This window comes from Nerophis lumbriciformis, linkage group LG03 (assembly GCF_033978685.3).
Source record: "Nerophis lumbriciformis linkage group LG03, RoL_Nlum_v2.1, whole genome shotgun sequence".
NCBI lineage: Eukaryota > Metazoa > Chordata > Actinopteri > Syngnathiformes > Syngnathidae > Nerophis > Nerophis lumbriciformis.
Genome location: NC_084550.2, coordinates 63,065,001 through 63,092,500, shown reverse-complemented (window position 1 = coordinate 63,092,500; position 27,500 = coordinate 63,065,001). Strand labels below are relative to the sequence as shown.

The 27,500-nt window shown below is 33.9% G+C and overlaps 2 protein-coding genes across 9 annotated transcripts in view; both read left to right on the top strand.

Annotated features, from left to right (window-relative positions):
• Nucleotides 1–7,799, top strand: part of slmapa (sarcolemma associated protein a) — a 189,457-nt gene extending 181,658 nt beyond the window's left edge. For all 7 annotated transcript variants that reach the window (XM_061940986.2, XM_061940978.2, XM_061940963.2 and 4 more), the window contains one exon: nucleotides 7,580–7,799. In XM_061940986.2, coding sequence (XP_061796970.2) covers nucleotides 7,580–7,675 — 96 coding nt within the window. In that variant the 3' untranslated portion in view covers nucleotides 7,676–7,799. The remainder of the gene's footprint in view (nucleotides 1–7,579) is intronic.
• Nucleotides 7,800–19,191: 11,392 nt separating this feature from the next.
• flnba (filamin B a) overlaps nucleotides 19,192–27,500 on the top strand; it is a 181,127-nt gene continuing 172,818 nt past the window's right edge. For both annotated transcript variants that reach the window (XM_061940924.2, XM_061940917.2), the window contains exon 1: nucleotides 19,192–19,999. In XM_061940924.2, the coding sequence (XP_061796908.2) occupies nucleotides 19,708–19,999 (292 nt within the window). In that variant the 5' untranslated portion in view covers nucleotides 19,192–19,707. The remainder of the gene's footprint in view (nucleotides 20,000–27,500) is intronic.

The window sequence follows — 27,500 nt, the reverse complement described above, 5'->3', positions numbered from 1 at the left end:
CCACCTTTCCCAACTTCTTTGTCACGTGTTGCTGGCATCAAATTCTAAAGTTAATGATTATTTGCAAAAAAAAAAAAAAAAGTTTATCAGTTTGTTGTCTTTGTAGCATATTTAACTGAATATGGGTTGAAAAGGATTTGCAAATCATTGTATTCCGTTTATTTACATCTAACACAATTTCCCAACTCATATGGAAACGGGGTTTGTATATATGTATGTATATATATGTGTATGTACATATATATATGTATATGTACTTACATATACATGCATATACAGGTGTGTGTGCATGAAGTGCTCTAAAACTTGCTGGTAGACGGCTGCGTTGACCCTGGATCTCAGGAAACAGAGTGGACCGACACCAGCAGATGACATGGCACCCCAAACCATCACCCAACCATGCAAATTTTGCATTTCCTTTGGAAATCGAGGTCCCAGAGTCTGGAGGAAGACAGGAGAGGCACAGGATCCACGTTGCCTGAAGTCTAGTGTAAAGTTTCCACCATCAGTGATGGTTTGGGGTGCCATGTCATCTGCTGGTGTCGGTCCACTCTGTTTCCTGAGATCCAGGGTCAACGCAGCCGTCTACCAGCAAGTTTTAGAGCACTTCATGCTTCCTGCTGCTGACCTGCTCTATGGAGATGGAGATTTCAAGTTCCAACAGGACTTGGCGCCTGCACACAGCGCAAAATCTACCCGTGCCTGGTTTACGGACCATGGTATTTCTGTTCTAAATTGGCCCGCCAACTCCCCTGACCTTAGCCCCATAGAAAATCTGTGGGGTATTGTGAAAAGGAAGATGCAGAATGCCAGACCCAAAAACGCAGAAGAGTTGAAGGCCACTATCAGAGCAACCTGGGCTCTCATAACACCTGAGCAGTGCCAGAAACTCATCGACTCCATGCCACGCCGCATTAACGCAGTAATTGAGGCAAAAGGAGCTCCAACCAAGTATTGAGTATTGTACATGCTCATATTTTTCATTTTCATACTTTTCAGTTGGCCAACATTTCTAAAAATCCCTTTTTTGTATTAGCCTTAAGTAATATTCTAATTTTGTGACGCACGGAATTTTGGATTTTCATTTGTTGCCACTTCAAATCATCAAAATTAAATGAAATAAACATGTGAATGCATCAGTCTGTGTGCAATGAATAAATATAATGTACAAGTTACACCTTTTGAATGCAATTACTGAAATAAATCAAGTTTTTCAAAATATTCTAATTTACTGGCTTTTACCTGTATTATATTATATGATGGATATATAATTAATTACATATTAAGAGTATGTGAAAATTTAACTCCTACCTTGTTTACTACTGTAGCAACCTTTTTAAAGTTTTGTAATCAATCAGAAAGTAGCTAAAAAGCGCCAAACATGGATAAGCGTGGAGAGAGCGTTTCACATTAGGGAGGGTTGTTTGGATTGTGTCATATAAGTAAATGGTGTGCTGTTAAATCAAAGTACCTTCAAGGGTCTTTTATCTGATTTAGTCACATTGTTAACAATATCCAAATATGTAGCATTCAGAGACCGCCTGGTATTTAAGATTAATTTAATTAATTTAAAACCACTCCGCAGTGCGATGCTTTGTCTCGGGCCACGACGCTTGCGGGCCGTAGTTTGGACACCCCTGGTTTAAACTTTACACACAGCATCTTTTTTTTTTTTTTAAATACTGAGTGTTTGACCTGAAGTGGACATTTTTAGCGTTCTTTGAACGCATCACACCAGGACCTCTGCCCCTTAAGGACTCCAAACAAAGACTCAAGTGTGCACAGGTCAAACATGTGACTTATTTGACCACAGGAAGACAAATAAAACACTTTGAGTTAGAGGAGTCTTTAACGTCTCATTCCTTCCGCCACTCGCTCATTCTTTAACGCTGCTTTTTAACACTTTGCATGTCACGCTCTGCTTGCCTCCTTTTCTTCTCATCATGACGTCTTTTCTACATTTAACTTCTCATATGCAGCCCCTCAAGGTCCAAAAAGATTGTATTTGAATGTCTTTCTTTCCCAGCTGATCAACATTTCAACAAAAATCACAACGCAATGGCCAGCTGTTCAATGTTTGCTAATTGCTTTTTTATTCCCTTTTGAGTAATATTAGGACCACACTGGAAAGAAAAAACCTTGAAATTATGTGAAGGATGGAACAATATAAACTCCTGTATTTTCCGCCCTGGAAATATAATATAAATATAATATTATATAATTATAATTATATAATATAATAGAAATATAAGCCACACCCACTGGATTTTATAAAAAATAAATATGTTCACATATATTAGCCGCACTGGTCTAGAAGACGCATATATATATATATATATATATATATATATCGATACGAAGTTTATTTATTTTATTATTTTATTTATTTACATACCTAAATTGTTTCCATACGGTGTCTGTAACACGGCAGTAAAACGGCTGATAAAACAAAACAGAAGTCATCGTCATAGACCCACTAGCTGCGGGAGCTAGCTAATCAACTAAACGGACTCATTAACTCCACGGTGACGTTTTAGTGAATTTATTGAGTAATTTGTGAAACTGAAACAAAAAAAATGGTGTAAGTTAATAATACTAACACAGACACTTAACATTAACATGTTAGCACATTCTAAAGACGCTAGTGTCGTTACATTACGATAGCACGTAGAAATATGCATGAAAACACTTCTACAGACATCACACATGGCGCGGTTTAGTAAGTATGAACTGTTTTAGTTATACTAGACTGAAGAATCCATACGAATAGAAACGCTATGGACGGCTGTAAGCCGAACACGGCACTCCGGTTGAAAAAAACGAACTAAAAGCACGACCCGTAAATGGAAGGACACCTGCAGTGAGCGAACTCGTCTATAAGATGGCGACATAGAACAAACAATAACACACTTTCTAGGTGTATTTTTGCTTCTTTTAAAAAAAAATATTTTTTTTTACTATTTTTATTATGGCTGTTATTTGAGAAAAAGCCACAAGTTATCCGTACCGTCTTATAAGCCGCAGGGTTCAGAAAGTTTACGGTATTGCTGTCAATTTTTTATTTTAGGAAGATTATTCACACATTTGAAGTTAGCGTACTTTTTGGACTTTAAGCCGCTACTTTTTCCAACGCTTTGAGCCCTGCTGCTTATAAAACGGTGCAGCTAATTTATGGATTTTTATTTGCTAATGGCCATAATGTTTCGTATTCAACAAAACACAGACAGAGACACTGAAAATATGTTATTGTTTGTGCCATCTTTTGGACGAGTTCGCCCACTGCATGTGCGTCGGGTTGAAAATGTTCTTCCTGTGTCGTACCATGAACCGGTTCAGTTTTAAGTTTGCACTTTATTAATGTCAACGTTGGAGATAATTATTTATTTGCATGCAATGTGCAATGCTACATTTTTGTTTCCAAATGTATTTTTTTCAAGACAGAAGTATTGCCTCACAGATGAAGGTCTTAATTTAGTTCTTTGAAAATTATTCCATCAAACGGGCAATTTATATCGGGACCAACAAGAACAACATTTTACAAATTAGAATGTTGCTCGGAGTAAGATGCAGTCTCATTTCAAATGACTTGTTTTGAATTATCGCTGTCATCGGTTTCATTAAAAACTCGGGGAAACAATCGTAAATGTAATTTTTTGAGAAAAAAATGAAGATTTCATTTTCAGGCCATATCGTAGGGAGGTTGATTTGTTTCTTTATTACAAAAGCTTCTTTTTTTTGACACTGAATTTATGTAACTGAGTTTTTTTGGATTTGAATTTTGTGAGCTGAATTTTTTTTTACATCAAATTATGCTGACAATTTCATTGGGAAAAAAAAATTGGTGTAAAAGAATTCAGTATATTAAAAAATTCAGTGTATAAACAATTCAGTGCTAAAAATTCAGTGTAAAAGAATTGAGTGCTGAAAAATTCAGTGTATGAAAAATTCAGTGTAAAATAATTCAGTGTAAAAGAATTCAGTGTATAAAAATTAAGTGTAAAAGAATTTAGTGTATAAAAATTAGGTGTAAAAGAATTCAGTGTATAAAAAATTCAGTGTAAAATAATTCAGTGTAAAAGAATTCAGTGTATAAAAATTAAGTGTTAAAGAATTTAGTGTATAAAAATTAAGTGTAAAAGAATTCAGTGTATAAAAAATTTAGTGTATAAAAATCAGCTGCTTCAAAAAGCAAGACTCACTTCCGGTAAATTAAGACTGAACCAAATGATCCTGTCTCAGAAGCAGCCAATGAGGTGTCAAGTTTGAAGCCACGTGACACGGGTCTTTCAAAACAGCATAAAAAAGACTGGGCTGCCTGGGCATAACACAACATAATTAACATTTCAATGCAGCCCGCTGGATATTTCCAAACTATAGAAATGATTCCTATGGTTAGAATCGGCACTTTTGAGTGACCGTGACCATTGGAAGCACTGCTTCATGTAGCCGACAGGACAGAGTGGGCGGGGCAGCAACAAGCCTGAGACTTTGCAAACGCGAGTGTCAGACGGAGGCAGATTTCTACAACCGTATTTTATCAAATAAGGGGATGTTGTTGTTTTTTTATCCTTTTGCCTTTATTTTTCCCCGTGTTTGTTGCTTTTGCTTGATTATAAAAGATGTTGGTCAAGGAGGTGGTCTGCAGAATTGAAGTAACGTTCATATATTGTCAATATTCAGTGTTTTATTGTTCCTAGTTATTATTGTAAATCCCACATTATATATTTTTATGTACATTCTGAGTGTCTCTTTTGGTAAAAAAACTAAAAAGACCATCTCAAAAATGGAATGCACTTTAGTTATTTGACTGAATTGTATTACAGTCAGAATGTACATAAAAAATAGAATGTGGGATTTACAATAGTAACTATGAACAATAAAACACGGAATATTGAGAATATATGGTCTTTTACTGTAGACCACTTCCTTGATCGACATGTTTTATAGTCGAGCAAGGGCAACAAGGATGCAACAAACACGGTGAAACAAATGCAAAGGGTAAAAACAAAAAAATTCACATATTCATTATAATATCACTTTTCTGCACAACTTTGCTGTAGAATTCTGCCTCCGCCTGACACTTGCCGCGCTGTAAACAAGCCCCGCCCACTCTGTTCGTGCCCGGTCTACATGAAGCAGAGTTTCGTATGTCACTCAATAGTGCTGATTTCTAACCATTGGACTGGTTTCTACAATTTGAAAACATCCGGCAGGCCGCCTTGAAATGTTAATGATGTTGTATTATGCCCAGGTGGACCAGTATAACTGCATAACCTTTTGTTATGCAGTTTTGCAAGACCCGTGTCATGTGACTTCAAACTTGACACCTCATTGGCTACTTCTGAGACAGGATTGATTGCCTCAGTCTTCATTTACAGTGAGTCTTGCTTTTTGAAGCAGCACATTTTTATACTCTGAATTTTTCAGCGCTGAAGTTTTTTACACTGAACTTTTTAACAATTAAATTTTATACACTTAATTTTTTTTATGCTGAAATGTGTACACTTAATTTTTTTACACTGAATTTTTATACACTGGTTTTTTTATACAATTAATTTTGTTACGCTGAAATTGTAAACACTGATTTTTTTTATACTGAATTTTTATACACTTTTTTTTTTACGCTATATTTGTATACACTGAATTTTTTTAGATTTAATTTTTATACACTGATTTTTTTTACACTGAAATTTTATACACTTAATTTTTTTACGCTGAAACGTATACACTTATTTTTTTTTACACTGAATTTTTATACACTGATTTTTTATACAATAATTTTTTTACGCTGAAATTATATACACTGAATTTTTTTATACTGAATTTTTATACACTTACCTTTTTTACGCTGAGGTTGTATACACTGAATTTTTTTAGATTTAATTTTTATACACTGATTTTTTTACACTGAAATTTTATACACTTAATTTTTTTACGCTGAAATGTATACACTTATTTTTTTTTACACTGAATTTTTATACACTGATTTTTTATACAATAATTTTTTTACGCTGAAATTATATACACTGAATTTTTTTATACTGAATTTTTATACACTTACCTTTTTTACGCTGAGGTTGTATACACTGAATTTTTTTAGATTTAATTTTTATACACTGATTTTTTTACACTGAAATTTTATACATTTATTTTTTTTTACACTGAAATTGTATACACTGCATTTTTTTATACTGAATTTTTATACACAAATTTCTTTACACCGAAATTGTATACACTTAATTTTTTCACGCTGAAATTGTATACACTGAATTTTTTTATACTGAATTTTTATACACTGATTTTTTTTACACTGACATTTTATACACTTCATTTTTATACACTGAATTTTTTTATACTGAATTTTTATACACTGATTTTTTTTTTACACTGAAATTTTATACACTTGTTTTTTTTACGCTGAAATTGTATACACCGAATTTTTATACACTGATTTTTTTAACACTGAAATTTTATACACTTAATTTTTTTACGCTGAAATGTATACACTTAATTTTTTTACACTGAATTTGTTTACACTGATTTTGTTATACAATTAATGTTACGCTGAAATTGTAAACACTGAATTTTTTTTAAACTGAATTTTTATACACTTACTTTTTTTACGCTGAATTTGTATAAACTGAATTTTTTTAGATTTTATTTTTATACACTGATTTTTTTTACAGTGAAATTTTATACTCTTGTTTTTTTTTCAATAAAATTGTATACACTGAATTTTTATACACTGTTTTTTTACACTGAAATTGTATACACTGCATTTTTTTAATACTGAATTTTTATACACAAATTTCTTTACACCCAAATTGTATACACTTCATTTTTTTCACGCTGAAATTGTATACACTGAATTTTTTTATTCTTCATTTTCTTATGCTGAAATTATATACTGAATTTTTATACACTGAAATTTAAAACACTGACTTTTTTTTAAATCAAATTGATGATTAATTATTTTTTTTAATTAAATATGATGTAAAACAAAAAATTCAAACGCAAAAAAATCCAGTTGTATAGATTTTTTTTAATCAAATTGATGATTAATTATTTTTTTAATTAAATATGATGTAAAAGAAAAAATTAAAAAGCAAAAAATCCAGTTGTATAGATTCAGTGTCAAAAAAAAAAATTTGAATAAAGACACAAATACCCTCCATAATATCGCCCAGGTCTACATAATATATCGTCCATTAATGATACTGTACCATGTAATAATAATTAAAATAGCCTTTTACTGATGGGCAAAGTCGATAACTGCCTGCTCTTTTTGTGATATTCTTGTATTTTCCTTTAAATCATTTTCCATGTCAACCAAGCAGCTGTACAGAGGTTACAAGAGACCATGACATCATCAACCCAAACAGAGAGGAGGTTTTTACCGACCTGACTGGTCCTGCGAAGAATCATAATTAAATGTGACTCACGTTAACAAGTGACGTGTTTGCGCAAGCATCCGCACCACAAACACAATCTTTATCCTTGGACCTTGCGGGGACTTCTCGCTTTCCCTTCCCTCCTTCCTCGCCGCCACTGCCGCTAACCTCGCTGTCTTTGTCCACAGGGCGGCTGGAGCCCCTGGATGCCGGTCATCGCAGTGATGGTCGCCGTGACGGCAGCCTTTATCTACCCCAACCTCTCCAAGAGCAGCTCGGCGTAGCGCACACACACACACACACACACACACACACACACACACACACACACTCACGCCACTGCTTTACTTGTATAAAGTCGAATTGTACATAATTGTAGAGGGAATATAAAGGTTGTGGTTTCTTACAGATATTTCTTTTGGTTTATTTTGTCGAGCGACAGGAAAGTTTAGTTTAGTTTTCAATCTGCTCTCTCTCAACTGTGGTGTTTTTTTGTTTGGTTCCGAGCATCACATCGGTTGGTTTTACGTTTGGCCGTCGCTCAGTCCTGTTGCTCATCGGCTTCCGTGCGATTCCATGTTTTTGTCTTAAAAGGGGATCTGCACTATTTTGGGGGAATTTTGCCTATAGTTCACAATCAATTTGAAAGACATGAAGTGGATTTTTTTTTAATGTATTCTAAATATTAAATACATTTAATAAAAAGTCAGCTTACAATGGAGCCTATAGGAGCCGTTTAATTAACCTTTTTTTTATATAACTTTATAAAAAGATTCTTTTGCGCACAAGATAGTTTCTCGTGCGCACGAGAAACTTTATAAAGTTATAAAAAAAAAATTTTTAAATTGTTTAATTTTTTATTTTTTTTAGACATGTAACTTTCTCGTGCATGTCTAAAAAAAATAAATTCTAATTAAAACAATTATTTTTTTTATAACTTTATAAAAAGTTTCTCGTGCGCACGAGAAACTTTTTATAAAGTTATAAAAAAAAAATTGTTTTTTTTTTTTAGACATGTAACTTTCTCGTGCGCACGAGATACATGTCTAAAAATATATTAAAACATTTTTTTTTATAACTTTATAAAAAGTTTCTCTTGCACACAAGAGTTTCTCGTGCGCACGAGAAACTTTTTATAAAGTTATTAAAAAAATTATAAATTTTTTTTTTTTTTTTTAGACATGTAACTTTCTCGTGCATGTCTAAAAAAAAATTCTAATTTAAATTTTTTTTTTTCTAACTTTATAAAAATATTTTCGTGCGCACGAGATACATGTCTAAAAAAAAATATATATATATATATATAAATATCTTTTTTATAACTTCATAAAAAGTTTATTTTGCGCACAAGATAGTTTCTCGTGCGCGCGAGAAACTTTATAAAGTTATAAAAAAAAAAAATTTAATTGTTTAATTTTTTAGACATGTAACTTTCTTGTGCATGTCTAAAAAAAATAAATTCTAATTAAAACAATTTTTTTTCTTATAACTTTATAAAAAGTTTCTTGTGCGCACGAGAAACTTTATAAAGTTATAAAAAAAAAATTATAATTTTTTTTTTTAGACTTGTAACTTTCTCGTGCGCACGAGATAAATGTCTAAAAATATATTGAAACATTTTTTTTATAACTTTATAAAAAGTTTCTCTTGCGCACAAGAGTTTCTCGTGCGCACAAGAAACTTTTTATAAAGTTATTGAAAAAAATTCTAAATTTCTTTTTTTTTTTTAGACATGTAACTTTCTCTTGCATGTCTAAAAAAAATTCTAATTTAAAAAAAAATTTTTTTTATAACTTTATAAAAAGATTTTCGTGCGCACGAGATACATGTCTAAAAAAAAATATATAAATATCTTTTTTATAACTTCATAAAGTTTCTTTTGCGCACAAGATAGTTTCTCGTGCGCACAAGAAACTTTATAAAGTTATTTAAAAAAAATTAAATTGTTTAATTTTTTATTTTTTTAGACATGTAACTTTCTCGTGCATGTCTAAAAAAAAAAATTCTAATTAAAACAATTTTTTTTTTTTATAACTTTATAAAAAGTTTCTCGTGCGCACGAGAAACTTTTAATAAAGTTATAAAAAAAAAAATTTTTTTTTTTTAGACATGTAACTTTCTCGTGTGCACGAGATAAATGTCTAAAAATATATTAAAACATTTTTTTTTATAACTTTATAAAAAGTTTCTCTTGCGTCTTGTGCGCACAAGAAACTTTTTATAAAGTTATTAAAAAAAATTCTAAATTTTTTTTTTTTTAGACGTAACTTTCTCGTGCATGTCTAAAAAAAATTCTAATTTAAAAAAAAATGTTTATAACTTTATAAAAAGATTTTCGTGCGCACGAGATACATGTCTAACGTGTAACTTTCTCGTGCATGTCTAAAAAAAATTCTAATTTAAAAAAAATTTTTTTTATAACTTTATAAAAAGTTTCTCGTGCGCACGAGATACGTGTCTAAAAAATATATATATATATATATATATATATATATATATTTTTTTTTTTTAGACATGTAACGTTTTATAAAGTTATTAAAAAAAAAAAAGTAATTAGAATTTTTTTTTTTTTTTTTATAACTTTATACAAAGTTTCTCCTGCGCACGAGAAACTATCTTGTGCGCAAGAGAAACTTTTTATGAAGTTATAAAAAAAGATATATATATGTTTATTTTTTTTATAGTTATAAAAAAAGATATATATATATATATATATATATATATCTTTTTTTTTATATCTTTTTTTATAACTTCATAAAAAGTTTCTCTTGCGCACAATATAGTTTCTCGTGCGCAAGAAAAACTTTGTATAAAGTTATAAAAAAAAATAAAAAATTTTTTTTTTATTTTTTTAGACATGTAACTTTCTCTCGTGCATGTCCAAAAAAAATAAATTCTAATTAAATTTTTTTTTTTTTTTTATAACTTTATAAAAAGTTTCTCGTGCACTCGAGATACATGTCTAAAAAAAAATAATAATTATAAAAAAATGTTTTTCCCTATGTCCCTTTAGGGGCTCCGTATTTTCTTAATGATTGTGAACGACGGGGAGAATTCCCCCCAAAAAATGTGCAGTTCCCCTTTAAGAAATACACGCTAACGTCCGGAATTGTCCGCGCTAACTCACTGGAAGGCCGTGGTCTAAAACCACGGTGTCCTGCTGGTCTTCTTCTTCTTCTGTCACAGGGTGCGAGGGGACGCTTTGAAACTTGAAGCCAAATGATGAATTGTGGGGGGGTTGAAAGGTTTTTAATGTCACAGAAATAGGGGGGGGGGGGTCAAAGTGCCTCAGTTGTAACATAACACATTTGTGTGTGCGTGTGTGTGTGTACGTACATGTGAGGATTGTAACAATAGACCAACGTTCATCACGTCGACTTGCCTCCAAACGCCACCTCAGCGAAGGACCTTTAGCCGTAGCACGTAACACTTTTTTCCACCACGATGCAAACTTCTTTTTTTATCAGACACTTGTACAGTTTGTGTGCGTTTGTCACCGTCTGTGTAATATCTCGTCCCTGTGTTTGAACAACGGAAATAAAGGAACAATTATTGCAGATGTTTAAAGAGAAACACTACAGTAAGGAGAGAGAGAGAGAGTTGTAAAATACAAAGTGCTATGGAATGACGTGCTACTTAGAGCTATTTTGTTTAAAAACAGGTTTTAGAGATATGGAGGGGAAATGTGGAGATGAGTGGAATATATGCAGGGCGATTTGAATAAAGTTGTAGCAAGCTGACCCACCACTAAAGTTCCTGGAATCTTCTGTCACACAATGTATCTTTCTGGATTATTCTAGTCTAGTGGACCTCGGGGGCCCAACTCTTCCACTACACAGGGTCCTGGGGCCCACTCAAATATTACCACTGAATGAGTCGTCTCACTATTGCTTTTAATCACATTCAATAATTATATCTAACCTGAAACCATGTGTTTTTTAATTATTAGGCCATTAATATTTATTTAAAACAGGGGTCGGCAACCCGAAAAGTTGAAAGAGCCATATTGGACCAAAAATACAAAATAATGAAGGCAACACATGATGTGTCTATGAGCCTACTATCAAAATGACTTTACAAGTCTTATATAAGTGTTATAATGAAGGCAACACATGATGTAAGTGTCTATATTAGCCTACTATCAAAAGTACTTTAAAAAGTCTTATATAAGTGTTATAATGAAGACAACACATGATGCAAGTGTCTATATTAGCCTACTATCAAAATGACTTTAAAGGTCTTGTATAAGTGTTATAATGAAGACAACACATGATGTAAGTGTCTATGTTAGCCTACTATCAAAATGACTTTAAAAGTGTTATAATGAAGACAACACATGATGTGTCTATATTAGCTATATTAGCCTACTATCAAAATGACTTTACAAGTCTTATATAAGTGTTATAATGAAGGCAACACATGATGTAAGTGTCTATATTAGCCTACTGTCAAAATGACTTTAAAAGTCTTATATAAGTGTTATAATGAAGACAACACATGTGTCTATTAGTTATATTAGCCTACTATCAAAATGACTTTACACGTTTTATATAAGTGTTATAATGAAGACAACACATGATGTAAGTGTCTATATTAGCCTACTATCAAAATGACTTTAAAAGCCTTAAATAAGTGTTATAATGAAGGCAACACATGATGTAAGTATCTATATTAGCCTACTATCAAAATGACTTTAAAAGTCTTATATAAGTGTTATAATGAAGACAACACGTGTCTATATTAGTTATATTAGCCTACTATTAAAATTACTTTAAAAGCCTTATATAAGTGTTATAATGAAGACACATGATGTAAGTGTCTATATTAGCCTACTATCAAAATGACTTTAAAAGCCTTATACAAGTGTTATAATGAAGGCAACACATGATGTATCTATATTAGCTATATTAGCCTACTATCAAAATGACTTTACAAGTCTTATATAAGTGTTATAATGAAGACAACACATGATGTAAGTGTCTATATTAGCCTACTATCAAAATGACTTTAAAAGCCTTATATAAGTGTTATAATGAAAGCAACACATGATGTAAGTGTCTATATTAGCCTACTATTAAAATTACTTTAAAAGTCTCATATAAGTGTTATAATGAAGACAACACGATGTAAGTGTCTATATTAGCCTACTATCAAAATAACTTTAAAAGTCTCATATAAGTCTTATAATGAAGACAACACATGATGTAATTGTCTATATTAGCCTACTATTAAAATTACTTTAAAAGCCTTATATAAGTGTTGTAATGAAGACAACACATGATGTGTCTAGGAGCCTACTATCAAAATGACTAAAAGCCTTATATAAGTGTTATAATGAAGACAACACACGATGTAAGTGTCTATATTAGCCTACTATCAATGTGACTTTAAAAGTCCTGTGTTATTATGAAGGCAACACATGATGTGTCTATATTAGCTTACTATCAAAATGACTTTAGAAGTGTTATGTAAGTGTTATAATGAAGACAACACATGATGTAAGTGTCTATATTAGCCTACCGTCAAAATGACTAAAAGCCTTATATAAGTGTTATAATGAAGACAACACATGATGTAAGTGTCTGTATCAACTATATTAGCCTACTATCAAAATGACTTTAAAAGTCTTGTGTTATTATGAAGGCAACACATGATGTAAGTGTCTATATTAGCTTACTATCAAAATTACTTTAGAAGTTTTATGTAAGTGTTATAATGAAGACAACACATGTTGTTTGCTGTGGTTTGGAACAACATGGCACATAAACAACTATCAGAAATGCAGCCAATATTACATACAGATAATGTGTCATGAGACATGCAAATATAAATTAAATACACAGAGGACATAAGTAAAGGAAATTAAATGAGCTCAAATATAGCTACAAACGAGACATAATGATGCAATATGTACATACAGCTAGCCTAAATAGCATGTTAGCATCGATTAGCTTGCAGTCATGCAGTGACCAAATATGCCTGATTAGCACTCCACACAATTAAATAGCATCCACAAAGCTCCCCTTTGTGCATTCACGCACAGTATAAAATGTTTGGTGGACAAAATGAGACAAAGGAGTGGCATGAAACACGTCTTTCTGGGGCAGCGTCAGAGAAAGTTGTTCATGTAAACAAACTACGGTGCGTTCAACGACCGCCTAAATTAGTAGGAAAAAACGGCGCTCGCCAAATCCTCTCATGAGTGAAGCATGTTTAATATAAACTGTGGGATTTCTAACAATTAGGAAGGTTTGTGTCATGTTTGTCCTCCTATAGACACCATAATTAAACAAAAAAATTTCATACATTTTTAAAAGCCTTAGGTCAGGCGGATTAGAAAAACAAGTACTAACTAAATATACTGCATAAGAAGGGACTCAAATAACTATCAAAACATTTTAATGCAATTATGTTGTGCTAAAATACACTAAGTTAATAATGAATGTTTGACTAAACTACGAAAAATGGGAGACCGGGCTTTCTGGTCCGCCACTCCGTCTGTGGAACGCTCTCCCTGACCACCTGAGGGCACAACAGACCCTTCTTTTTAAAAAAGCATTTTTTAATATATATATATATATATATATATATATGTATATATATATATATACATACATATATATATATATATGTATATATATATATATATATATATATACATATATATATATGCGTGCTAGTTCTAACTATTAGGCTGTTCTAGTTTTAATTTTTTTTTTTTTTTTTAATCTTTTTATTTTATTTTTTTTAATACACTGTAGCACTTTGAGGTTGTTTGCTCAATGTAAAGTGCTTTTACAAATAAAATCAATTATTATTATTGTTATTATTAAACTCAATAGTAGCTTTAACACTTAACTGTCAATCAAATTAAAGTGCAAGTGAAAATACAACTATACTTTAGTCATATTTTTTGCGCTCAAGAGACTTCTCTCTGACTTCTGTTTCTAAAATAAACAAAAATAATTAATAATATCTTCATCATATTAGTCATCATTTTTGCACTTAAACTTCTGTGACTTCAGCACTTGGCTTCTTCTGTTTGAGATTGTCATTACTGCCACAAGTGGTGGAAAAGTGTATTACAACTGTGCGGATATTGTTTTGGGTCCCTGGCCCTAAGGTTAAAAAACACTGCTCTAGTCTCAACAAGGAAACTAAACGGGTCAAAAGCAATATTATTAATTATTTACAGGGGCCCTAACATGTAAAAACAACGTTGTTTACCTATTGGTATCCCTTTTTTGTGTATTTGGGATCTGCGTAAGTTCCCAAAAGGTGAAATCAAACAATGGAGGCACAGCGGAGATATTTATAAAACAATCTTGCCTTCTTTCACACTTCCTCCAAACAAGCCATTTGGAAATTGCCTAATTTGTGACCTTCTTCCCAAGTGTGACGTGAGCAGACATGTCCATATATGGTCGACTAGATTTATAGTGCACTTGGAAAGTATGCTTTTTACACATTTTGTTATATTAGTTTTATTCCAAAATGGAATCAATTGTATTGTAATATGTCTACTAATAGGTGCCATTTTGGGGTCCTTATGCACACACCATAACAATACTGTATGTTGAAGCACAGTACGTCTGACTATGGTAGTCGTAATGCTCCGACAATCCATCAAAAAGTTTGTTTTTGCATAACATTGCCAAACAAAACGCCAGATAATGTCTCCTAATAGGTACCATTTTGGGGTCCTTAAACACACACGATAATAACACAATATGTTGAAGCACAGTACGTCTGACTATGGTAGCCGTAATGCTCCGACAATCCATCAAAAAGTTGTTTTTGCATAAATTTGCCAAACAAAATGTTCGATAATATGTCTCCCAATATGTGCCATTTTGCGGTCCTTATACACACACCATAATAATAACGTATGTTGAAGCACAGTACGTCTGACTATGGTAGTCGTAATGCTCCAACAATCCATCAAAAAGTTTGTTTTTGCATAACATTGCCAAACAAAACGCCAGATAATATGTCTCCTAATACAATAGGTGTCATTTTGGGGTCCTTATGCACACACCATAATAATACCGTATGTTGAAGCACAGTACATCTGACTATGGTAGTCGTAATGCTCCGACAATCCATCAAAAAGTTGTTTTTGCATAATATTGCCAAACAAAATGCCAGATAATGTCTCCTAATATGTGTCATTTTGGGGTCCTTATACACACACCATAATAACACAATATGTTGAAGCACAGTACGTCTGACTATGGTAGCCGTAATGCTCCGACAATCCATCAAAAAGTTGTTTTTGCATAAATTTGCCAAACAAAATGTCCGATAATATGTCTCCTAATATGTGCCATTTTGCGGTCCTTATACACACACCATAATAATACCGTATGTTGAAGCACAGTACGTCTGACTATGGTAGTCGTAATGCTCCGACAATCCATCAAAAAGTTTGTTTTTGCATAACATTGCCAAACAAAACGCCAGATAATGTCTCCTAATAGGTGCCATTTTGGGGTCCTTATACACACACCATAATAATACAATATGTTGAAGCACAGTACGTCGGACTATGGTAGCCGTAATGCTCCGACAATCCATCAAAAAGTTGTTTTTGCATAAATTTGCCAAACAACATGTCCGATAATATGTCTCCCAATATGTGCCATTTTGCAGTCCTTATACACACACCATAATAATAACGTATTTTGAAGCACAGTACGTCTGACTATGGTAGCCTTAATGCTCCGACAATCCATCAAAAAGTTTGTTTTTGCATAACATTGCCAAACAAAACGCCAGATAATATGTCTCCTAATACAATAGGTGTCATTTTGGGGTCCTTATGCACACACCATAATAATACCGTATGTTGAAGCACAGTACGTCTGACTATGGTAGTCGTAATGCTCCGACAATCCATCAAAAAGTTTGTTTTTGCATAATATTGCCAAACAAAATGCCAGATAATATGTCTCCTAATACATTAGGTGTCATTTTGGGGTCCTTATGCACACACCATAATAATACCGTATGTTGAAGCACAGTACGTCTGACTATGGTAGTCGTAATGCTCCGACAGTCCATCAAAAAGTTTGTTTTTGCAAAATATTGCCAAACAAAACGCCAGATAATATGTCTCCTAATACATTAGGTGTCATTGTGGGGTCCTTATGCACACACCATAATAATACCGTATGTTGAAGCACAGTACGTCTGACTATGGTAGTTGTAATGCTCCGACAATACATCAAAAAGTTTGTTTTTGCAAAACATTGCCAAACAAAACGCCAGATAATATGTCTCCTAATACAATAGGTGTCATTTTGGGGTCCTTATGCACACACCATAATAATAACGTATGTTAAAGCACAGTACGTCTGACTATGGTAGTCGCAATGCTCCGACAATCCATCAAAAAGTTATTTTTGCATAATATTGCCAAACAAAACGCCAGATAATGTATTGTATTGATATTTTAACCTCACTAGCACACATATAGTGCACCCGCAAAGTATTCACAGCGCATTTTATGTTACAGCCTTATTCCAAAATTGATTTTTTTATTTTATTTTATTTTTCATTTTTGAAAAGGTTTTTTAATGCACCTTTGGCAGCAATTCAAGCCTCGGGTCTTTTTAAATACGATGCTACAAGCGAGGCACACCACATCAGATTGGATGGGAAGCGTTGGTTTTCATCCAGGATGTCTCTGTACATTAATGCATTCATCTTTACCTCTATCCTGACTTGTGTATATAAAAAGAACTATAATGTCTCAATATGTGATGAGGTGGTTCGGGCATCTGGTCAGGATGCCACCCGAACGCCTCCCTAGGAAGGTGTTTCGGGCACGTCCGACCGGTAAGAGGCCACGGGGAAGACCCAGGACACGCTGGGAAGACTATGTCTCCCGGCTGGCCTGGGAACGCCTCGGGATCCCCCGGTAGGAGCTGGACGAAGTGGCTGGGGAGAGGGAAGTCTGGGCTTCCCTGCTTAGGCTGCTGCCCCCGCGACCCGACCTCGGATAAGCGGATGAAGATGGATAAAAAGAACTATAATGAAAAACGGTCAGTTTTTGTCCAGTTTACAATGTTTTTAAAATTGTACATTTAATAAGTTGTTGTTGTGGAACGTCACACTTAGTCAAGTGAGGCAGGTCTGGCCAGGGGGAGACCGGAGAACTTCAAAAAAAAGAAAGAAAAACATCTGCTGTAAGTAGGAACCACTCTTTGCTGTAAGTCATTGTATCAACACAAAAGGACACCAGCGACAATTAAGACACGCCTGGACCTGCTCGTTAAGTGTTGACTGTAACGATTTTTGTTATCTCATGCACACGCAGCACAATCACTAAGATTGACTTTCAAATCACTAAAAGTCCAAAGTGTACACAACTATAATAAAGTCAATTACATGTATAGTTTTGTTAAATGCAAATACCTTATTTGAATGTGATACATAATTTGATGAAAACATGTTAATGAATGTATTTGTATATTTGGCACCAGTAGCATAGAATAAAGCAAAAAGTACTGCCTTTAATGACATTCAGTACTGTAATTTGACAAAAACCTTGAATTATTGAAAGAATGTAATAAGTATTAAATGGACACTTTATTTTGACAAGTTTACCATTTTAATATTCAAACAAAAATATGTTTTTTACAAGAATAACATGTGAATTTTGCAAGAAAAAGTGCAACAATCTTAGTCCAAATCTAAAAGAATTAATAAATTACAAGATTTTGAATAACATGTGAATTTTGCAAGTAAAAGTGGAACAATCTTAGTCCAAATCATTGGCGTTGTTAGGCCTATTTTAGGGGGGCTCAAGCCCCCCTAAAATATTCTTAAGCCCCCCTAAATAATTTGGTGTTTTTTGGGTTTTTTTTTTTACAAATAAATGCCGACATATTCATTATAAAGTGGCCCAAATATGAGTTTAAATAAATAATCATATAACCTGTTATTATTCACTCAGTTTCCCCTCACTTCGTAGCGTAAGGTAGAGAGCCCCTTTAGTGCGTCGGTATCCAATCCATTCCACTTGTTCATAAAGAAAATGCCCACATCACTCAAATTCCAGCCCGCATTTTCTCTGTGACCTTGCTTGCGGTCCTGCAGGTGTACGAAGCACATTATCTTCCTTTACAATGAGTGAAGCTGCACAAAACCTTGTGTGTGCAATTGTAAATCATTTTATTTTTTAAGTTTTGTGTTTCTTGTAGAATTTATATAAAGTAATATACATAAGCCTATTGTTAAAATAATGAAAAAAAAACCCATCATAAAATATATTTGTTTTATTGTATTGTTACATTAATAGCTGTTTTATTATTATAGGATGGCTTGTTAAACATTTAATAGGATTTTCAGAGGGAGGAAAAACCAAGACATTTAATATAAAATGTAAAATGAATAAATACATAAAAAGAAAAAGAAAATATATGGTTAAAAGCCATCGTCTCGGGGAGCATTTCATTTCGTCCCGTGCATTTAAAAAAAATAATAATGACAATGAATAATTTCTAAGTCTTTGTTAGCCATTTGTGAAGTTTTGTGCTCGTGCGTAACATTCGCTCGCATCCTGTGCATCTCCTGGGGGCAAAGCCCCCCCTGTCCTTAAAAGCTAGTGACGCCCCTGGTCCAAATCTAAATGAATAAATACATTACAAGAAAAGAACTGACAACTTTTCAAATATTACAATTTTAATTGTCTTTTTTTTTTTTTTTTTTTTGCAAATTTCTTTTAGCTTTCCTCATATCATTGCGGTTATTTCATTCTTAAATATATTCTTATAATGTATACTTTCAAATTGTATAACTAAAGCGTGACGTCACAATGCAGTTTTTATCACGTACACCTGACCCAACGCGACGTGTGCAAAAGCTTCTATGGATCAAAGAAAGGAGTTTCGTAATACCCCACCTTAATTATTAGACGATCTTTGGCTGCAAAACTCGACGTCATCCAATGTGGCGCTGCCTTCAAGGTCTGCCACAAAATGAGCACGACGAACGTCAATTGCCAAAGCAGTTTGACTAAACGTATTGAGAACGTCACATAAGTCACTTTTTGTCCTCGGTTTGTAGGAACTCGTCTGACGTTATCGACGCTCGGCCAACAAAACAACAAAAAAATCACTAACGTCCTATCGACCCAAGCCAGACAACAGCCCCAGTGATACAAGTTCCGAGTTGTTGAAAGTGACAGTGAACGCAACAGGAGCTGGGGCGGTCCTTGGAGTTCGTCCCAAAGCGAGTCCGAAGTCAGTGGAGTTTTCCCGCAGGAAGCACCGCGCGCCGGCCCGGTTCCCCGTCACGTCTCGAAGCCAGCATGCCGACCACGGAGAAGGACCTGGCGGACGACGCGCCGTGGAAGAAGATCCAGCAGAACACGTTCACCCGCTGGATCAACGAGCACCTGAAGTGCGTCAACAAGCGGATCGTGGACCTGCAGCTCGACCTGGGCGACGGCCTGAGACTCATCGCGCTGCTGGAGGTCCTGAGCCGCAAGAAGATGCACCACCGCTTCCACCAGAGGCCCAACTTCCGCCAGATGAAGCTGGAGAACGTCTCCGTGGCCCTGGAGTTCCTCGACAACGAGAGCATCAAACTCGTCTCCATCGGTGAGTGGACTTCCCACAAACTTCCACACCGCCAAACTCCCTTTACAATCCACGAGTTTCCTTCTCACCCACATTTTACTCAATTAAAACCGAATCATGTCCCTTTCCTAATGATGTGTTTTGAATGAACTTTCAACGGGCTTTGATTCGGCGCGCGTGGAATTGACAAAGGTGGCTTGTAAAAGCGTAAAATAGGGCGTTTTCTGACGAAGGTGCTGGCATTTTTAGAGCCTCTGTCCACGCCTTTTTAAATGAGTAACTTCTTCGGGCGACACACTCCTCAAAGCACGCACGCCTCGGCTCACATTTCTTACTAACTTGTTTTAACATTAGCAGTGTTGGCGCTGGGAAAATCAGTTTTTGTCTTGAAAATATTTTTTTGTCTTGAAAATCGACTTTTACCTTGAAAATCGACTTTTACCTTGAAAATCAGTTTTTACCTAAATCAATTTTTACCTTGAAAATCAGTTTTTTGTCTTGAAAATCAACTTCCATCCATTTTCTACCGCTTATTCCCTTCGGGGTCGCGGGGGGCGCTGGAGCCTATCTCAGCTACAATCGGGCGGAAGGCGGGGTACACCCTGGACAAGTCGCCACCTCATCACAGGGCCAACACAGATAGACAGACAACATTCACACACTAGGGCCAATTTAGTGTTGCCAATCAACCTATCCCCAGGTGCATGTCTTTGGAGGTGGGAGGAAGCCGGAGTACCCGGAGGGCTTGAAAATCAACTTTTACCTTAAATCAACTTTTTCCTTAAGTCATTTTTTGTCATGAAAATCAACGTTTACCTTGAAAATCAACTTTTGTCTTGAAAATCAACTTTTGTCTTGAAAATCAACTTTTACCTTGAAAATCACTTTTTGTCTTGAAAATCAACTTTTACCTTGAAAATCATTTTTTGTCTTAAAAATCAACGTTTACCTTGAAAATAATTTTTTTCTTGAAAATCAACTTTTACCTTGAAAATCATTTTTTTCTTGAAAATCAACTTTTACCTTGAAAATCCATTTTTTGTCTTGAAAATCATTTTTTGTCTTGAAAATCAACCTTTCCCTTAAATCAACTTTTACCTTAAATCAACTTTTACCTTGAAAATCATTGTTTGTCTTGAAAATCAACTTTTACCTTGAAAATAATTTTTTATCTTGAAAATCATTTTTTGTCTTGAAAATCAACTTTTACCTTAAATCAGTTTCTGTCATGAAAATCAACTTTTACCTTGAAAATCAACTTTTACCTTGAAAATCATTTTTTGTCTTGAAAATCATTTTTTATCTTGAAAATCATTTTTTACCTTGAAAATCAACTTTTCCTTAAGTAATTTTTTGTCTTGAAAATCAACTTTTACTTTGAAAATCCATTTTTTGTCTTGAAAATCATTTTTTGTCTTGAAAATCATTTTTTGTCTTGAAAATCAACTTTTACCTTGAAAATATTTTTTTGTCTTGAAAATCAACTTTTACCTTGAAAATCAACTTTTACCTTAACAACTTTTTGTCTTGAAAATCATTTTTTTGTCTTGAAAATCAACTTTTACCTTGAAAATCTATTTTTTCCTTGAAAATCCCAGGGACCCCATCAAGTCATAAAAATGGGGTCCCACTTTTTTGTAAGCGTTTTGAAAACAAATGATAAATCTGCTGTTATATCTCATATTCTATATTGAGTTCTGTCATAAACGTTAATTCATTCATTAAAAAAATAATACAAAAAACAAATGTTTATGCGCATGTAAATAAAAAAGTACCAATGATAGTAACACACACACACACACACTAGGTGTGGCGAAATTATTCTCTGCATTTGACCCATCACCCTTGATCACCCCCTGGAAGGTGAGGTGAGCAGCATCGGTGGTCACGCCCGGGAATCATTTTTGGTGATTTAACCCCCAATTCCAACCCTTGATGCTGAGTGCCAAGCAGGGAGGTAATGGCTCCCATTTTTATAGTCTTTGGTATGACTCGGCCGGGGTTTGAACTCCGTGTATTCAGTTATAAACATTCATTCACTTTCTTCTTTCCTTCATGGATCTAAACTTTATCACTGCCGGTAGTTTTTTCTATATTTTATTTAATACTTTGTAAGTGTATTTATTTCAGTATAAAAGTGTAACTTAAAGTTTTTGCTTGGGTCATGAAATGATGATAATGGTGTGCCAGGGCATACCTGTGATGGATTATCCTCACCTGTATGTAGGTATGGCTCGGTTGGTAGAGTGACCGTGACAGCAACTTGAGGGTTCCAGGTTCGATCCCAGCTTCTGCCATCCGAGTCACTGCCGTTGTGTCCTTGGGCAAGACACTTTACCCACCTACTCCCAGTGCCACCCACACTGCTTTAAATGTAACTTAGATATTGGCTTTCACTATGTAAAAGCGCTTTGAGTCACTAGAGAAAAGCGCTATATAAATATAATTCACTTCACATCTACACTTTCATGGCAAATAATGCCAACAAACTTAGAATTTTGTAATTTAGTTTCAATGTCATTTAACAGAATGACACTCAATGCATCTAGCATTTCATCTCCGGCTTGGTGATGACAACAACACCCGGGAGTCCTAATACCGTAAATGCAGTATTTGTGATCGATAAAACTTTTCGGTGAATCAAAAATTTAAGAAATTGTACCGGAAAGTGTATTGATAACTCTTAACTCTTCATTGGACTTGTGGCTTTTTTTTAATTACAAGTGAAGTCTTGTCACCAGATTAAGAGCAGGGGTTCTTAACCTTTTCCACTACAAAAGGACCCGGGGCCCACTCAAATACAAACACTGGATTTTAATGGTGTTCAATAGTTAATATCTAACCTACTATACACGTTACAACCTTGTTAAATGATATGAAACCATGCATGTTTTAATCACAAAAAATATTATTATTAATTTAACACAGACTCTTTGACTTGAGGGCCGCATTTGGCAAAAAAAAAGTGTCATAATGGATTTAATGGGTGTGATTTTTTTTTTTTAATTTTATGGTGCCTGGACATTTTTTTTTAATTTATATTTTCAGTGAGCAGGTTATGTGTGACTTTTTGGTTAGGGTTAGTTAGATATATAAGAAATGTTGCGCCATGACTAGGGAAGGTTATTTGCACCGGGTTATATAAGTAAATGTGGTGCCTTGTTTCATTCAAAGTATGATTAAAATAAATTGAAGACGTTGGCGGGCTGCATATGGCCCAGGGGCCAGAGGTTGGCTAAGGGTGAAGATGACGGTCATGTCACTAGATTAAGAGCAGGGGTTCTTAACCCTTTCCACTACAGAGAGACCCGGGGCCCACTCAAATACGAACACTGGATTATAATGGTGTTCAATAGTTAATATCTAACCTACTTACACGTTACAACCTTGTTAAATGATATGAAACCATGTATTAATCACAAAAAATATTATTATTAATTAACCTTTGGGGTGTCCAAACTCTTTGACTTGGGGGCCACATTGGGCCAAAAAGAATTTCTCGGGTGTGATTTTTTTTTTTTTTTTTTTTAAATTTTTTATGGTGCATTGAATTTTTTTAATAATATCCACACATTTCAGTGAGCAGGTTGTGTGACCATGTGAGTGGACTTTCTTTTTTTGCACCATGACTAGAGAAGGTTGTTTGCATTGGGTTGTATAAGTGAATGCTATGCCTTTTTTCGTTCAAAGTATAATTAAAATAACTTTAACTCATGACGGGCCGTATATGGCCCGCGATGGACACCCTGCCTTAAGCTTAGATTAAAAACGAATGATAACCAAATATACTATATAAGAAGAGATTCATTCATAACTGACGAAAAATAAATGTACATACAATTATGTTGTGCTTAGATAAATGAATTTAATTTTTTTAAGTGTCAATAAAATTAAAATACAATTAAATGCAACTTCACTACTCTAGTCATATTTTTTGCGCTTAAGAGGCGTCTCTTTGACTACTGTTTCTAAAATAAACTAAATTAATAACGAGTAAATTAATTATAGCTTTACCACTTTAGTCATTTTTTTTGCACTTTACAAACTTCTATGATTTAAACACTGGACTTCTTCTGTTTGAGATTGTCATTACTGCCACAAGTGGTGGAAAATCGTATTACAACTACTGCGGCTCATACGGACCACAGCCCAGGAACAGATATTTTTTGGAGACCCTCCCAATGATGGTTCAGAGGGCTTTTTTGAGCTTTGTGGCTCGGAGAAAAAAAAAAGAGGAGTCGTTAATATTTGTAACTGCTTTAGCACATGAATATTTATTTTTGGTTGCTCTCCAACAAACACATTTTGAATGTGATTACGCTTTCTATGTCATGTCGGCACCCTAAAAGCAGGGTTGGAGTACCCAAAGGGGCGGAGCTAAACACTGCGTGTTGATTGGTGGACACAGAATGGTCACTTTCATAACAGAACACCATGGAAATATTTCTATGTGCTAATAAAATACTTAGTTTCTTATTAAATGTAAAAACACAATTAAATGTAAAAACACATGTACCGCATATCTTTTCAACTTGAATATTCTCTAATAATGCAACACAAATATATTATACATTGAAATAAAATACAAATAGTTAAACTTCTGCTTGATTATGATTTAAAAAAAAATCATACACTACAAAAATGACAGATTGACTTTACCGTAAAAACAACTTTATTACTGTTTTTCCATTTATTTTTTTTCACTATTAAAACCACAGTCATAGATTTTACAGTAATGAAAACTGGCAACTCAGTTGCATGGATTTTAACTGTGCTATTTTGTTTACAGTACTATGCTGTGAAAAAAAATAAAAACATTTTTTTTTTAAAGCTGCAAGCAGCGTTGGACGGGACCGACTTTGACGGCACATAAAATCCAAACCGGAGCAGTAATTAAAACTCTTTCGTCAACTTTTAATCAGAAGGGTTCAATCTCCTGTGCTAGTTTGAAGCCGACACGACAAACACGCTCAGAGGAGATAATTTTTGAAAAAAGGTGACCGGTTTTTACAAAATGTTTGTTTTGAAAGGGGAATTGCAAACTTCCTGTTGATTTTTGCTGGGGGTTGTCAATACATGAAATGTAGGTCTAAGTGAGACCTACATAGAGGTTACAGGCAGTTTTGTCTGAGTTTTCATCCTAGGAGCAGTTGTGTCTGTGTTTTCTTCCTAGGGGGCGCTGGAGTGCAATTTTGAGTTTTGGTGTTGTTGTTTTTTTATTAGATCGCAATTTTTGCCAGTCCTGATGTGTGTGTCCAGTTTGGTGAGTTTTGAAGCATGTTAAGGGGGTCAAATTACAGCTCAAAGAGGCAAAAGTGACTGTTTTTACTAAACTTTTGTTTTGAAGGGGGAATTGTAAACTTCCTGTAGATTTTTTTGCTGAATAATGTCAGTGTATGAAATCTAGGTCTAAGTCAGACCTACATAGAGGTTTTTGTTTCATGTTTTTACGACATTCCTACCGGAAGGTACAAGCAGTTTTGTCTGTTTTTTCCTAGGGGGCGCTAGAGCGCAATTTTGAGTTTTGGGGTTTGGTTTTTCGATTAGATCGCAATTTTCGCCAGTCCTGATGTGTGTGAGTTTTGAAGCATGTTAAGGGGGTCAAATTAGAGCTCAAAGAGGCAAAAGTGACTGTTTTTACTAAACCTTTGTTTTGAAGGGGGAATTGCAAACTTCCTGTAGATTTTTTTGCTGAACGATGTCAGTGTATGAAATCTAGGCCTAAGTCAGACCTACATAGAGGTTTTTGTTTCATGTCTCTACGACATTCCTACCGGAAATTAAAAGCAGTTTTGTCTGTTTTTTCCTAGGGGGCGCTAGAGCGCAATTTTGAGTTTTGGGGTTTGGTTTTTCGATTAGATCGCAATTTTCGCCAGTCCTGATGTGTGTGAGTTTTGAAGCATGTTAAGGGGGTCAAATTACAGCTCAAAGAGGCGGCGGTATAATAATAAAGAATAAAACGCACAAAATACAATAGGGTCATCTGTCCCAAAGGGACATTGCGGTCCCTAAAAAATACAAAATTAATGGTTAAATTATGGTGACTGAATTACTCATTTTTTACACTAAAATCTAAAGATTTTATTTTTCTACAGAATACAAAAAAAGATATAATTCTCAAATGATATCCATTACTGTGAATATTTGGGCACCACACCATTCAATTCGGAGTCGATTCAAGACGATTCTCGATTTAAAGTCAATATTTTTTTAAATAACATTAAATGCCATTATTCTGATTAACTACATTCCTACAGAAAATACACCGTTTAATACTTTTCTATATTTCTTAAAAGAAAACTGGTTTTGTTTATCAAAATCTCTCCCAAACATTTAATAAAGTCAAATACAAGTAAATATTTTGTAAAGTAAATATGTACAGCCGATATATATCATCTACATCAACAATATGATTCGTCCGAGTGGCATAAAAAAAATAAAGAATAACAAATAAAAAAATTTTTTTTTTTAGTCAAGAATTTTTATTAAAAAATTTTAAATTAATTGGAAAATAAACTTTTTGACACCCCTACTGTACATTTATTTATATACACATTTATATTCATTGTTACAAGGGCCCTCAGGGGCAATTATATACAGTACTTTACATGTATTTATATATACATTTATATTCATATATTCACTGTTATAAGGGGCCCTCAGGGACAGTTATATACAGTACTGTACATGTATTTATATATACATTTATATTAATATATTCACTGTTACAAGGGGCCCTCAGGGGCAATTATATACAGTACTTTACATGTATTTATATATACATTTATATTAATATATTCACTGTTACAAGGGGCCCTCAGGGGCAATTATATACAGTACTTTACATGTATTTATATATACATTTATATTCATATATTCACTGTTACAAGGGGCCCTCAGGGACAATTATATACTGTACTGTACATGTATTTATATATACATTTATATTCATATATTCCCTTATACAAGGGGCCCTCATAAGCAATTATAGACAGTACTCTACATGTATGTATATATACATTTATATTCATATATTCACTGTTGCAAGGGGCCCTCAGGGACAATTATATACAGTACTGTACATATATTTATATATACATTTATATTCATGTACTCACTGTTACAAGGGGCCCTCAGGTACAGTTATATACTGTACTTTACATGTATTTATATACACATTTATATCCATATATTCACTGTTACAAGGGGCCCTCATAAGCAATTAAATACAGTACTGTACATATATTTACATATACATTTATATTCATATATTCACTGTTACAAGGGGCCCTCAGGGGCAATTATATACAGTATTGTACATGTATTTATATACACATTTATATTCATATATTCACTGTTACAAGGGGCCCTCATAAGCAATTAAATACAGTACTCTACATATATTTATATATACATTTATATTCATATATTCACTGTTACAAGGGGCCCTCATAAGCTATTATATACAGTACTCTACATGTATATATACATTTATATTCATATATTCACTGTTACAAGGGGC